Raw genomic sequence first — 16,322 nt, forward strand, 5'->3', positions numbered from 1 at the left:
ATTCCAACTCTCGTATCACTTGCGTTTGATTCACACAAAATGGTGGCGCCCAGTCAGGACGATCTGATCGATAATCAAGATCTATATTGTGATAAAACGGGTCTTCCATCGCGAAATGCATCAAATCACGTGAGCACCTTGATTAAAGACATCAAAAGATTTGGAAAACATCTGCTGACAACGAGTTGGCGGTGCACATGCTTTGCAAATCCTGTAATCGATAGAAATCTGCACGACAGTTTACGAACCGGATTTTGATTTCGGTGCGCGAGTTTGATTGGACTATGCATAGACTCGTTAGTCAAGCAAAATATAACTCCATAATACCAGCCTAGTTCGGCAAGGGTGGAAACTGGACTTTTATAGTCAGTTAACTCACTTGCCTCGGGAAAATGGCCTGTGTCTTGCTCTGCCAGTTGATGAGTGGGACCTGAGTATTGTAAGTGACAACTTCAGATATCATGTATGATAGGATGTAAGGTCGGACATGATCACTAGTCTGTTAGTCCAATTCTAAACCTCGACATAAATATTTTACTGCTCAAATCTATTGGTAGTTACTTTATACAAAAAGTTCGAAATAAGCTGTGGACTATTTGGAAATGATCCCCGTGCCTAATCTAGTGGTCTTCTGGATAGAGTCTGGAGAGTGAAAGGTTACTGGTTTGATCCCCAGCTCCATCAGATGTTAAAAGAGTGAGTGAGTGAGTTGGGTTTAACGCTGCTTTTAACAGTATTCCAGTTATATCATGGTGTGTCAGATTAATGTGGGAGGAAAGCCCAAAGTGATGCAGGTCCCAGACGTTTACCACTTCGGTGAAACCCACGAGCATGAGTATGGTGCTGACAAACCTTGAAACATAATCGGGGCGAACAGGCGTTCGAACCCAAAGTCATAGGTTTCTGGCGTGCACAAGGGACGTAACTCTGCATCGCGGCGACTTAGACGACTGGGCTACCTGTGCCCCCAGATGTTAAAAGAAGGTATATAGGGATAAAACAAGGACTGGTTGTCTAAGATTTAGTGAAGTGTGTCTGCATGTGGTATCCGTGTTTAACGCATTAGTTTGGACTAGTACAAGCAGCCACACACACACACGTTAAACCCCATTTCACCTCACCTTCCTCAGACTTCCCTTTTTGAACAACCCTGATAAAGCTCTTTTCAAAGCAACATTAACCCAACTCACTCACTTATATAACTTACATTGCAGTCAGCAATATTCCAGCTTTATCAAGGTTAATGTGAAAAAGCTTCTAAAAATAAAACAATTAATTTTCTTGATGCTGACTTCATATGTAGAATAGAGCTGGTTAGATTTGCTTTATATAAATCTAGATTTGTTTTGTTTTCATAAAATACATACTAGTGTATTCCACAGTCATGGTGCAGGATTACTTTTTTGGGTATCCGAAAAGTTGATGGAATACAACTTCAATGTTTTTGGACTGCAAATAGTCCTTTTTTCAAGAAAATCCAGGAATACTACTTTGCACATAAAGTTAAGCCACTAGGAAGTGGAAAAACAAATTGTGAGAGCAAAAAAAAAAAGAAACTTAAAATAGAAAGCTTTTAAATCCAGGGCAGAAGAAGTTATTTGGGGGCATGACACTTTTCAAGATGTACTTACAATATGGAGTTAGGGTTTTGCATATTAAATGAGACTAAAAATGTAAGATATCAACCCCTAAATTATCATCCCACATTACTTAAGTTTAAAAATAGCCAATTCTTGTCTCTTAAAAGGTGAGAAAAGTGGAAACGTGTTTACTTCTGCCAATAGACAAATTGACACAGAAACCAATGCAGTTAGAATTAAATGTCACACACACACTACATGCTGAACATGAATTCTGTGTTCTGGAGTTAAACTATACAGTATAGGTGAATCATGGTTTGTCATTTCATTGAACCATTTTTGCCATAAGAACTTAATTAATTTCCTAAATACAATCAGAATATGAATCTGTACCAAACACAATGCATGTTTTCAGCAAAACTGTTTGTTTTGTCTGAATTGCCTATTTACTGAAAGACTTTTTCTCAACGTAATTGCCAAACATGCTCAGTTGTTGACTGAGGCTGTCAACTTTTATGTTTGGGACTTTTTTCCTTTTCTTAACACCTCCTTATATAATACTAAAGGATAAAATAAAACCAAGGAACCCCTCAAACAGTTGACATTATGGAGCTGAATTTCTTGTCATACGCAGGAAATCACGGTACGATAAAATAATCAATCTGACATCACACAGAAAATACAAGGGAATATTACCTCTGCGTTTCTGTGTCCGTAGTAAGCGTCAGGTAAGACAAGAGCATACCCCCACACAACAGGAGAGAGAGGCTCGCTGCCTCCACGCCGGCTCTCATACTTGGTGTCAAGAGAATTGCCTCAGTCCCACCTTGCAGCTCAATAAACAGTATATCTGGCGGTGGCTCACGCAGCGTTGAAACTGTGTCTTGAGGGCCCAAGCATTATACCCTCGTTAGCTTTGATTTACGCTTCGCGCTCGGTTTGGCGCGCTCCGCAACCCGGCCGGGGATTCTCCAGTCCTGTCGTCTGCTCTAAAACATATCACAGTCAACATTTGTTGTCGAAAGTGTAATTTCTGTGTCGACATGGTATGTGTAACAACAGAATATGAGAAGGTTTTCGTTAAACAAGATGAATATTTTCATAACAGTTCAATGAAATACAGATAACATGTGATAGTGGTGTCGTCTGCTGGAAACGCTCCCTATTGCACTTCCGAGCGATGTTTTCATGTAACATAAACATTTCATACAACACTAGTGTTGCCGATGATAACAAGACAACCGGCAAGTGACTTATTAAACAAAAAACTCGTTGAACCAATAAATCACAAATGTAAAATCTTCACTTCCCGCTTAGTGTACTCAAATTCAAATTCAATTTATGGAACTTTGTCATCCCTGCTAATTTCAGATGAAGTTATTCAACAGTTTTAAGTTTAAACTTTTTGTGTCCGAAAGAAATAATTTTCAGGAAATAACACAATATAAAGAGAAACAGCATGGTGTTAAAAGGTATTTTCATGGCAACAATGTTGCAGAAAAACGTACACTCGTATCTGCCATAGGTTATATAGTCATATTTCACAGCGTTATACCTGAGTTATTTACTAAGCTTTAACACAGATGTACATCAATTACAGAATGTTAAAGCTGTAAAAATCAACTCACAAATCGTCCTGGAAAGATGTGCCATCGTTTTGCAGTCTTGTTAACAATGATTTAGTTCCTCCGCGCAGTTGGCGGCCTGGGATAAAAAGTAATCGTCTGCTGTTTTATTGTTGGTCGTAAATCCGTCAACAGAAACCGCTAAAAGGCGATTTGAAGTGGGTGGAACTCTTCCCGTTGTAAATGATGGAGTAACACCAAGTCGCATTTGTGTAAAGAAAACTCTATTTTTCTCCCAATGTGATCTTAAATGTCAAGGGGTAGGTTTACGCGTTGTGATAATCTATTGTAGGAAACTCCTGCCCTTCCAGATACAACTGACGTTCACCAAACTCATATACACATCGGCATCGAAGCTCAGATTACACGGCAAATAAATCACCCGATGGCAGCTCGAGTTGGTTTTGTGCGTAGACAAATCTAAACTTCCCGGGCGAAGAGTCTCGTGTAGAAATACTTCGTACCGCATGACGGCTGTGTTGGCTGAGTGTGCTGAAAACACACTCAACTCACATGGTAGTTTTGACAGGTCGAAACCATTATTTTGTTTGGGGGGAGTCAGGTCGGTGTACATCTCCCAAACCAGCGTCGGGTGTGTATATCCATCGACATCATCTACTGCATATTTAAACAAAGACACAGAGAAAGACCTGACACATCTGACACGGTGATATCTCATCAATAAAAGAAATCGAATAAACTCTCCATATCCTGACACCCCCACACCAACATGCCAACAGAAATGTCAAGATAATTTCCACAGAGGAACGCACACCGGCAGAGCTAAATGTTTTTAATCATATATGACAAATTAGTCATGCGTTCGACATACAGAATCGTACTGGTACTTGAAAGGCCTGCCACAAAAAAAGCTTCACAAATTAATCGAGAATTTAACAAAGCGCTTGGTGGGAATGGCCGGCACTATCGACATTATTCCCTGCTGCTCTGGCCAAAGTTATTTTGAAAAACGAGTCCCGAGGAGCAGACAGTATAGACCTCGACTGACGAGGGCGAAAGGGTTGGGCGTGCTGTCACTCAAATCAGATATTCCGGAGTTTGATTGACAGCAAAGTAACGTATACGTGACATAGGTTTCCTTGGCTTCGCGATGCACGCGCACTAAAGGGAATTGGAAAAGGGAATGGAGAGGGTAGCGTCACGCTCTTCACTTTCAAGTTGATTCGGGCTGTCAGGCCGAGCCGGGCTTTGGAAATGGATAATTGAATTTAGCATCAAACGTACGAGCATTTAATTATCTTCCGATATAGATCCCGCTTCCGCCGGACGGTTAGCTGATTAGCAAAATTGATTTTTTTTGCGAGTCCCTTCTTCCAGTTTTGTGAAGAGACGTAAAGATTTTGTACTAGTCTGAGTGGCCATGTTTGTTCTGTAAAACTGTGAGATTATTTGTCTTGATATCTCATGGATATGGTCACACAATCCGCGCGACACCAGGAGGTCGTATGTATACTCTGGGATAGGGTCTTGTTCAGTGTGTTTGTGAATACACGCATGGACTGTACCGATATCCATATGAAATAAACTGCCGTGCAAAAAGAAAGAATAAATACACTTGGAAACTGGATTTTACCAAAATATAAAAAATACAAACGTTATGAAAACATAACTTAGTTGAAAACATTCCCCGAAGCAAGCTAACACAAGGTCCAAAAAGAACTGTGACACCCGTATAAAAATACATCATCGAATGACCATTTCTTGTTTGTTTCATTGTTAGCCACCATCAGGCATAGGTGAGATATTTGTGGAGCAACCGCGGAGATAATTTTTCATATATCTCACATGCTGGACTTGATTCGCTATATCGATTATCTACAATGTATATGTAGGACGCGAATGTCATGCACCGAAGCCTTGCATTGTCCAGATTTACAAAAGTATAAAAGTGTAATTTATATCCGTCGAACCGCGATACCATTTTCAGTTCCCTTAATTCTATGCATTAGGTGACTGTCCCGTCTTCCCAATGTACAGTTTCTAACGTGAAAACGAAACGATTTTGCCTTTTGATTGTTCACTTTGCGGAAGGGAGGTCGATCATTAGTACTAACGGCCCTGCATGGTACTCGTTGTGCGGCCATTGCCATTTTCAGCCTCTTCGGAACCCATGGCTTTGGGTTGTGCACCCGACTACAGCACGATTCAGCTCAGCTTATAAACGGATATTGCACTCATATAGAAGCTTAAAAACATGCAAGAGAAGTACAGTAAACTACGTTTATAACGAACACGCTTATAACGAACCGACGGATATAGCGAACTTACTTTTTTGTCCCGACTATTTGCTGTAGTTATGCTGTATATATGCTTATAACGAACTACGGTTATAACGAACTAAATAAGTGGTCCCTTTGATTTCGTTATATCCGTAGTTTACTGTATTGATATACTTACTAATGTTTTCACCAAAACACTATACCATACCATGATACCATGTCATGTTTTGATTCTCTAACCTCAAAACAAGGCTTGAACAAAGATATTTCTTAATTTTCGCACCCCCACAATCCCACGCCCCTTTTACAAGTATATATTGTTTCTACAGACTTTTCAAACTCAAATTCCGTTTTCGCGCCTGATTCCGACTTTTCACATGCCATTCCTAGTGATGCCTTCCATTTCTTTATTCCAATTGTGTTTGAGACTTGCAAACGTGAAGCAATTTTGGAAGAACGTCAGGATAATTAAGAACATAGTTTGGTGAACATACTTAAAGAATCCAGAAAGATACCGAACAATGAAATTATTTAATGAACAGTCACGAAAATGTTTTCACAAATATGTTATAATGTTTATTTCGTAGTCATGAATTGACTTAGGTGGAACAAGAGGACGATTAGAAATTTAGAAAGAATTTAAAGCTGAAATAACGCCGCACGCAGCAATATTCCAGCTATATGACGGCGGTCTGTAAATAATCGTGTCCTGACCAGACAATCCAGTGATTGACATCATGAACATCGATCCACGCAATTGGGATCGATGACATGCATCAACCAAGTCAGCGAGCCTGACCACCCGTTCCCGTCAGTCGACTCTTACGACAAGCATAGGCTCATTTTACAGCAATAGTAACTTCTCATAATGGTCACCTGGCGGTAGAACATACATACATATAGTCCTTCTTAATAACTGTGCGACCCGTGAAGATCCGGGGTAGAATGGGTCTCTAGGAACCCATGCTTGCCGTAAATGGCGACTATGCTTGTCGTAAGAGGCGACTAACGGGATGGGGTGGTCATGTCATCGATCCCAATTCCATGATGTCAATCACTGGATTGTCTGGTCCAGACACGATTATTTACAGACCGCCGTCATATAGCTGGAATATTGCTGAGTGCGGCGTTAAACAACAAACAAACATTAAAGCGGATGTGTTTTTGAGTGAGTGAGTGATTTGATAGGCGCATCGCCAACAGGCCTTGGCCACCTTGCTTCATCTGCGGTCATCTATTATTTTACGGGTCTCACCTGTAGCTATGAGCTGCAAATATGGACAGGGAGTAGCCGAGTCCAACCCATTCTGAGCAGTCATTGATCTCTATTTCCCGTTTATTTGCCAGTTTTACCGAGAGATAAGCATGTGAGGTAGCTATGTGAACTCGACAGTATATAGTGGTAGTAGTAGTGAAGTGAACTTGAGTTTAACGTCGCGTACAAGATAATTTAACACTTCTAACTCGGAATTTCACAAGGGGAGACGAGCATCGGTTGCTGAAAACCAATACTAACCCGGATCTTCTCGAGGGGAGACAAACATAGGTCACTGAAGATCAATACTAACCCGGATCTTCCAGAGGAGAGACAAGCATGGGTCACTGAAGACCAATACTAACCCGGATCTTCTAGAGGGGAGATAAACATAGGTCACTGAACACCAATACTAACCGGGATATTCTCAAGGGGAGACAAACATAGGTCACTGAAACCAATACTAACCCTGATCTTCTCGAGGGGAGACAAACATAGGTCACTGAAGACCAATACTAACCGGGATATTCTCAAGGGCAGACAAACATAGGTCACTGAAGACCAATACTGAACCGGATCTTCTCAAGGGGAGACAAACATAGGTCACTGAAGTCCAATACTAACCCGGATCTTCTCGAGGGGAGACAAACATAGGTCACTGAAGTCCAATACTAAACCGGATCTTCTCGAGAGGAGACAAACATAGGTCACTGAAGACCAATACTAAACCGGATCTTCTCGAGGGGAGACAAACATAGGTCGCTGAAGTCCAATACTAACCCGGATCTTCTAGAGGGGAGACAAGCATGGGTCGCTGAAGACCAATACTAACCGGGATATTCTTGAGGGGAGACAAACATAGGTAACTGAAGACCAATACTAACCGGGATATTCTCGAGGGGAGACAAACATAGGTCGCTGAAGTCCAATACTAACCGGGATCTTCTCGAGGGGAGACAAACATAGGTCACTGAAGTCCAATACTAACCCGGATCTTCTAGAGGGGAGACAAGCATGGGTCGCTGAAGACCAATACTAACCGGGATATTCTCGAGGGGAGACAAACATAGGTCGCTGAAGACCAATACTAACCGGGATATTCTCGAGGGGAGATAAGCATGGGTCACTGAAGACCAATACTTACCGGGATATTCTCGAGGGGAGACAAACATAGGTCGCTGAAGTCCAATACTAACCGGGATCTTCTCGAGGGGAGACAAACATAGGTCGCTGAAGTCCAATACTAACCCGGATCTTCTAGAGGGGAGACAAGCATGGGTCGCTGAAGACCAATACTAACCCGGATATTCTCGAGGGGAGACAAACATAGGTTGCTGAAGACCAATACTAACCGGGATATTCTCGAGGGGAGACAAACATAGGTCACTGAAGACCAATACTAACCGGGATATTCTCGAGGGGAGACAAACATAGGTCGCTGAAGTCCAATACTAACCGGGATCTTTTCGAGGGGAGACAAACATAGGTCGCTGAAGTCCAATACTAACCGGGATCTTCTCGAGGGGAGACAAACATAGGTCGCTGAAGTCCAATACTAACCCGGATCTTCTAGAGGGGAGACAAGCATGGGTCGCTGAAGAACAATACTAACCGGGATATTCTCGAGGGGAGACAAACATAGGTCGCTGAAGACCAATACTAACCGGGATATTCTCGAGGGGAGATAAGCATGGGTCACTGTAGTCCAATACTTACCGGGATATTCTCGAGGGGAGACAGACATAGGTCGCTGAAGTCCAATACTAACCGGGATCTTCTCGAGGGGAGACAAACATAGGTCGCTGAAGTCCAATACTAACCGGGATATTCTCGAGGGGAGACAAACATAGGTCGCTGAAGACCAATACTAACCGGGATATTCTCGAGGGGAGATAAGCATGGGTCACTGAAGACCAATACTAAACCGGATCTTCTCGAGGGGAGATAAGCATGGGTCGCTGAAGACCAATACTAACCGGGATATTCTCGAGGGGAGATAAGCATGGGTCACTGAAGACCAATACTAAACCGGATCTTCTCGAGGGGAGATAAGCATGGGTCACTGAAGACCAATACTAACCGGGACATTCTCGAGGGGAGACAAGCATGGGTCGCTTAAGACCAATTCTAACCGGGATATTCTCAAGGGCAGACAAACATAGGTCACTGAAGACCAATACTAAACCGGATCTTCTCAAGGGGAGACAAACATAGGTCACTGAAGGACAATACTAACCCGGATCTTCTCGAGGGGAGACAAACATAGGTCACTGAAGTCCAATACTAAACCGGATCTTCTCGAGAGGAGACAAACATAGGTCACTGAAGACCAATACTAAACCGGATCTTCTCGAGGGGAGACAAAGATAGGTCGCTGAAGTCCTATACTAACCCGGATCTTCTAGAGGGGAGACAAGCATGGGTCGCTGAAGACCAATACTAACCGGGATATTCTCGAGGGGAGACAAACATAGGTAACTGAAGACCAATACTAACCGGGATATTCTCAGGGGAGACAAACATAGGTCGCTGAAGTCCAATACTAACCGGGATCTTCTCGAGGGGAGACAAACATAGGTCGCTGAAGTCCAATACTAACCCGGATCTTCTAGAGGGGAGACAAGCATGGGTCGCTGAAGACCAATACTAACCGGGATATTCTCGAGGGGAGACAAACATAGGTCGCTGAAGACCAATACTAACCGGGATATTCTCGAGGGGAGATAAGCATGGGTCACTGAAGACCAATACTTACCGGGATATTCTCGAGGGGAGACAAACATAGGTCGCTGAAGTCCAATACTAACCCGGATCTTCTAGAGGGGAGACAAGCATGGGTCGCTGAAGACCAATACTAACCCGGATATTCTCGAGGGGAGACAAACATAGGTCGCTGAAGACCAATACTAACCAGGATATCTCGAGGGGAGACAAACATAGGTCACTGAAGACCAATACTAACCGGGATCTTCTCGAGGGGAGACAAACATAGGTCGCCGAAGTCCAATACTAACCCGGATCTTCTAGAGGGGAGACAAGCATGGGTCGCTGAAGACCAATACTAACCCGGATATTCTCGAGGGGAGACAAACATAGGTCGCTGAAGACCAATACTAACCGGGATATCTCGAGGGGAGACAAACATAGGTCACTGAAGACCAATACTAACCGGGATATTCTCGAGGGGAGACAAACATAGGTCGCTGAAGTCCAATACTAACCGGGATCTTCTCGAGGGGAGACAAACATAGGTCGCTGAAGTCCAATACTAACCGGGATCTTCTCGAGGGGAGACAAACATAGGTCGCTGAAGTCCAATACTAACCCGGATCTTCTAGAGGGGAGACAAGCATGGGTCGCTGAAGACCAATACTAACCGGGATATTCTCGAGGGGAGACAAACATAGGTCGCTGAAGACCAATACTAACCGGGATATTCTCGAGGGGAGATAAGCATGGGTCACTGAAGACCAATACTAAACCGGATCTTCTCGAGGGGAGATAAGCATGGGTCGCTGAAGACCAATACTAACCGGGATATTCTCGAGGGGAGATAAGCATGGGTCACTGAAGACCAATACTAAACCGGATCTTCTCGAGGGGAGATAAGCATGGGTCACTGAAGACCAATACTAACCGGGACATTCTCGAGGGGAGACAAGCATGGGTCGCTTAAGACCAATACTCACCGGGATATTCTCGAGGGGAGACAAACATAGGTAACTGAAGACCAATACTAAACCGGATCTTCTAGAGGGGAGACAAACATAGGTCACTGAAGACCAATACTAAACCGAATCTTCTCGAGGGGAGACAAACATAGGTCACTGAAGTCCAATGCTGAGCCGGGTCTTCACGGAATACTTAATTTCTTTACCACCTCGCTTCGGAAATTTAGATTTTAACAAAAGAACAACAATTACTCCTTTTGGGGTTTAGATGTCATGCAGCTCAGAAATGACAGGTTGTATAAAATATCCACAACAATATAATGAAGCGGCCTTTAGACATACTGTAATATTGGTATCATTCCATAATTTCTCCTGGGTTAGCTTTGAAACATTAGACCGCCTCCGTGGTGTAGTGGATAGAGCGCCTGCTCGGAGAGTGGAAGGTCGGTGGTTCTATCTCAGGCTACGTCATACCAAACGCGTTAAAAGATGGTACTTGCAATACCCTGGCTGGCGCTTGGCATTAAGGGGCTAAAACAAGGACTGGTCGGCCCGGAGTGAGTATAGTGTGTCTGAGTGGGGTATTCCTGTTAAACTGCGGTATGGTATCTCAGTGGGCCAGCACTATAACCAACATTAGTCCGCACTAGTACAAGCAGCCACCCACGTGAATGCATGTCTCTGTCTATGTAAGTGCAACCATCTTGAGCGCCGCGTTGAACATCATTTCTCCTCTCCTTACCGCCTTTGAGATATAAAACATAAATTCAGCAAACCGAATGCCATCCATCGGAATATTTTATTTATGCGAACTAACACCACTTATTTTCTCCATATTTAAGGACATGCTTTGCAACCCATCATCCTTATAACACAATGCAAATATGTACGCTGCTCTGCGGAATCGAAATTTCCTACAAGCCGACACCGAGGGAATATCCACCTGTCAATTTATCTCGAGTGAGTGAGTGGATTAGTTGGATTTGAGGTCTATTTTATACTGTAGTTGCTTTATCGCGGTGTATCAGCTTATTACAGACAAAGCCCAACGTAGCACAGATCGCTGACACGTTTTCAATGTTTGGCCAAAGCTATGATCACAACGAATTAAGGATAATGATTAGGGCAAACCTGGCATCCGGAATTGTGTTCTGAATACGTTCTGCCTCGAAAACAAACACGCCTAAACAATTAGTACAAAAAGGCATCCAATCTCATGAGGATGTTTTCTTGGATGCCAACATCCACACACTATTTGAAGTCATTCAGCAGATGTTAAAGACACACTTCAAGTTGACAAATGATCGAAAAAGAAACATTCTAGTAAAAAAAGAGACACTACAAAGAGGCTTTTAATCATTTCTACCTTGTTCTTTGCAAAGGTTCCAGTAACACGTCCCATTTTAATTCTGGAAACCCAAAAGTCCAGAAACTCTACGCTCTTTGCCCAGTCTCGGTTAAAGGTATTTACAAAATTAAACATGCCGTTTTCATGGGAACATACCAAGGAAGAAAAAATGAAAAAAAAATTGTTTAAAAACTCAATATTTAGACTATGTCGCCCATGGGCCTGCCCATGGGCGAAGTGTGGCCCATGGGCCTGCCCATGGGCGAAGTCTGGCCCATGGGTAGGCCCATGGGCAGGCCCATGGGCGAGAATATGTTCCTTTACTTAAAACTCATGTTTTTGTTTCGCAAATACATTTAATGTATTCATTCAAGTATCATGACACAAAATTAAACTCATTTTAACTTAATTCAACGATTTTATAGCGATATTGAAAATGGGCGAGAAAAAGGTTTGGCCCATGGGTAGGCCCATGGGCAGGCCCATGGGTAGGCCCATGGGCAGGCCCATGGGCGAGAATATGTTCCTTTACTTAAAACTCATGTTTTTGTTTCGCAAATACATTTAATGTATTCATTCAAGTATCATGACACAAAATTTAACTCATTTTAACTTAATTCAACGATTTTATAGCGATATTGAAATATTTCGCCCATGGGCGAGAAAAAGGTTTGGCCCATGGGCGAGTATATGTTCCTTTACTCAAAACTCATGTTTTTGTTTCGCAAATACATTAAATGTATTTATTCTAGTATCATGACACAAAATTTAACTAATTTTTACTTAATTCAACTATTTTACGGCGTTATTAAAATATTTCGCCCATGTTTTCGTCAGTCCCTTTCAAGCATCAACTAACTGTTTGCAAAGTATATTGTATCATGTGAAATATACTTTATATTATATCATTACATTACTATTTAAAAAGGGCATTTGGTTGGATGTTTCCTTTAGTTCTACAAATTTCACCTGTTTTACATATTGTAGCGATCTTTAATGAACCCGGCCTTACCTCTCAAAACGTTTTGACAGTTTATCATACGAATTCATGTGCGTGTACTCCAATTCATTGGAGTTATTTTCCACAACATTAAATTTTAGTTAGTTTCTATTTCATTTCCCATTTAATGTCCCGTTGATACATCACACTGGGCAATTACGTGACACCAGGTATGCAATATACAGGTACGCGTGCGCGTATTTTAATGAAAAAAACTATTCGTCTTTTTTTGCATAACGTTTGGCTGAATATCTTACATTCTAATGAAATCTCGAAATATTTTTTTAATTACATGCGGTTTCGAACTGACCAGTGGGAATTATGTTTCAATGCGATTGAGGAAAACGTGAGTGAATATTGTGACACTAAAGCAACTTTTAACTGCATTGTCACTTTTGGTATGAAAATGGTAACAGTTCAGAAAAAACAACAGCCTTCTTATGATAATTCTCATTAGTACGTTGTGTCTAATTACAGTGTCGGCCTTATTTACAGGTGATTCTACAATACCTGCTCTCGGTCAATTACGATCTACCACACCACGCGTGAATAAACAGTTATGCAGGTGTTGCTGTGGGCAAATACCTAGCCTGAAAATGTTTATTTTTTTTAGGATACATGTTTTACAAATGTTCGTTGATATGTGGATATATTAAGCACAAAGACAAAAAAATGTTTATGAAAGATGAATTAGTGCCTTGATATATTCATCGAGATGTGTATCATCGTGTAATGGGGTCATTCAATAAACGTATGTTTGGAGGAGATATCAAAGGAGCCGCCCAATATACACAGTGTCGTCCGGTGAACTACCACCCCACCCTGTCCATTAGAGTTACGTAATCGGTACACAAATATATTTGATGCGGTGTCAGTGCGGAAGGAGTTTGAATTACGTCCGCCAGTTGTCACAGAAATCCTCAAAGTATAGAAACAATAAACAAGGTCAATCCGTACTAATTACCTAGTGACACGTAACAACGACTGTCAATAGGGAAAATGGTGAAAACAAATTGAAATAGATTTTAATAAAACATTATTGTACTACATAACTCGCAAAAGCGGTGCCTAAAATTGTTTGACCGTGTTATGTGTGTTGTTAACTGACGAATAGCAAGTAATTGTCATGCTGTACGCATGGTTCCATATACAAATTCAGTTATACAACCGGTATGAAACTGAGAACTGAGATACCAAGTACAACCTGCATTCACACACGGAAGCAATATACTTGTGTGTATGCCCTCTCCTCTAAAAAATGTATCACTAAAGTATTTGCATTGTAATAAATATAGTAATGATAAAACTTGGTAATTTGGTAGGTCTCCGACAGATATGATTTTCAGTTTTTTTACACCTTTGATTGATACGGATTACGTACCTGTTGTCTAGTCACTGTCTCTAATGTATCTGCTTGTTAGAAATTTCAAATGTCTTGTTATAGCACTGTTCCTAAAATACGGCAGTTTCTTTTATCGGGTATAAATAGTTGATTCGTCTTGTCACGCAGTCATTTTTTACTTGATCGAATGATTTCCACAAACAATTACGGCAGAGAGTTTTGTATTTTATTATATTTTTAGAAGATTTTAGAAGATGCTTACATCACTGTATCTCAGAACGTAAAACTGATAACATTCAAACATGTAATTAGTACACAGTTAATTGTTACATATAATTTCCTGCATATTCCTTTTTGAACAAAAAGCCTACATGTATACTGATATCGGTGTCCACTGTTAAAAGGGTATTAGTGCAGTCAGCCATGGTAAATGGAGAGACAATAATAAGGTGATTAATTATAGTCTGTTGCAGAATATGCGGTATAAGTGTAGTCATTGATACATATACACATTACATATATACAGATGAAATACACGATATGATGCAGCAAGAACAAATTAAGATACGGTTTCTATTAAAAATAATTATACGATTTTGGATTTAATTAGCATGTTTAAATTTTCAGGCCAACACGGCTGAGATACAGCATCGGCATACTCAACTGGAGTTGTTTTCTGCCGGTCGTAAGTTCATTGTTTGACTGAGCACACTCGTGTCGGGGTTGCGATATTTTCTTCTCTTTGTTGGCAGCCTGCCACCGGTCTGAATTTTGAGAAAGGTCTCAGCATGGGACTGTTAATTACTTCTTAATGATGTCTACAAGCTTACAAACTTGTAGATGTTGGGTGCGGTTTGGACCAAACTTTTTCAGCTCAGAGCGTTAGTGGTCCTGGAACCCATAGTGTCAAACAGGTTCTGCACAAAACGTCCATCAGATTCTACTGTTCAGCAACATTGTCACTGAATTTCAGAACTCTGGCATGATATAATAATCAAGGATTTCGAAGGTGAACGAGGGGAAAGGCAGACGCACGTGGATTTACCCTCAGGTTATTATTGTCTGGAGTTCACATTTTGGGGCATTTCATATACTAATTGAACAGAGTTCACCTGCACATGTCCACTTTAGTGATAAAGACTGTAACCAAAAATGCAATGAGCCGTAGCTCTTAATCCCTTATAACAACGGTAACAACAACCAGGGTGAGGACACAGTAAGGTTAAACCGTGTCCAACAGACAATCTGAGGTGGCTATCTCCCATCAAGTCAGCTCTGTTTTTAAGCGCATAGTTATGTTTTTACATATTGAAATAAAAGGAATTTAAAAAATTATATTTAACAAACCTACACATAACCAAATACAAAACTTTATAACCCTCTCTAGACTTCGTTCCAATTAACCTGGATCATTCAACTCGCTCACGAAGGTCGTATGCGACTTTAAAGTGAATACGTCTACAGTGTACAAGTAACTTTTAACTGTATCATATATAGTCATGATAAGCAATTATTTTCGTTCCTAATTCGAATGAGCACATTCTGAGGCTAAATCTGCAAAAGGACAGATAAAATATTTCGTTGTACAATGCAAACGATACAAACGTAGCGGCTGATAATAGAGACAATGATTTAATAATCTGCAATATATCAAGTGTTCTCGTTCAATCTATTGTACATATTGAAGTGATTGTAAAGTTTCAAGGAGTACTAAAATGTTGTGGTATTATGAATGTATTTAGAATATGAATAGCGAAAAACAGTCACCATATCGGATGTACATGTATAACTTGTCTTCCAACACCACGCTTGTGCCGAGGCCCATGGTCATAAAACTAATCGGTCCCATAAAAGGAGCTAATAGTTTCGCAGATACTTCTTGCTATGGTTCACTCACAATTGTCAGACGACCTAATCATCAGTCAGACCAGTCAAGTGTGACCAGCGTACCTGCCTGGTTTTGGCTCCTAATTACTGAACTGCCCAATACTTTCATACTGTGGGCAAAGTAAGCGGCCTCGTTGAGTGATACAGACTAACCAGATTACGATTGTGTTTGTAAGTTGCGTTTAATCTGTGTCGGGTTGTTGTTTTATTAGTCAAGACTAGGGGTAGTTTTTTCAATGAAACCTTTTAGCCGTTGAGTTTGTTTTGCATTCATTTCATTAAATACATTGTTAGGTAGAATAATAACACGTTATATGGATAAAACATCTCCCTAATCTGAGTATAATCTCACATGTACTCTAAGTACCGTACTA

The 16,322-nt window shown here is 41.2% G+C and overlaps 1 protein-coding gene across 1 annotated transcript in view; it reads right to left on the reverse strand.

Moving 5' to 3' along the window:
* Positions 1–4,488, reverse strand: part of LOC124131603 — a 35,451-nt gene extending 30,963 nt beyond the window's left edge. The window contains exons 1-2 of the mRNA XM_046494973.2: positions 3,209–4,488; positions 2,277–2,569 (exon numbers count right to left, since the gene is read on the reverse strand). Of these exons, the coding sequence (XP_046350929.2) occupies positions 2,277–2,374 (98 nt within the window). The 5' untranslated portion in view covers positions 2,375–2,569; positions 3,209–4,488. The remainder of the gene's footprint in view (positions 1–2,276; positions 2,570–3,208) is intronic.
* Between the last annotated feature and the right edge of the window lie 11,834 nt (positions 4,489–16,322).

This window comes from Haliotis rufescens, unplaced genomic scaffold (genome assembly GCF_023055435.1).
Source record: "Haliotis rufescens isolate VD_foot unplaced genomic scaffold, xgHalRufe1.0.p SCAF_104, whole genome shotgun sequence".
Classification (NCBI taxonomy): Eukaryota; Metazoa; Mollusca; class Gastropoda; order Lepetellida; family Haliotidae; genus Haliotis; species Haliotis rufescens.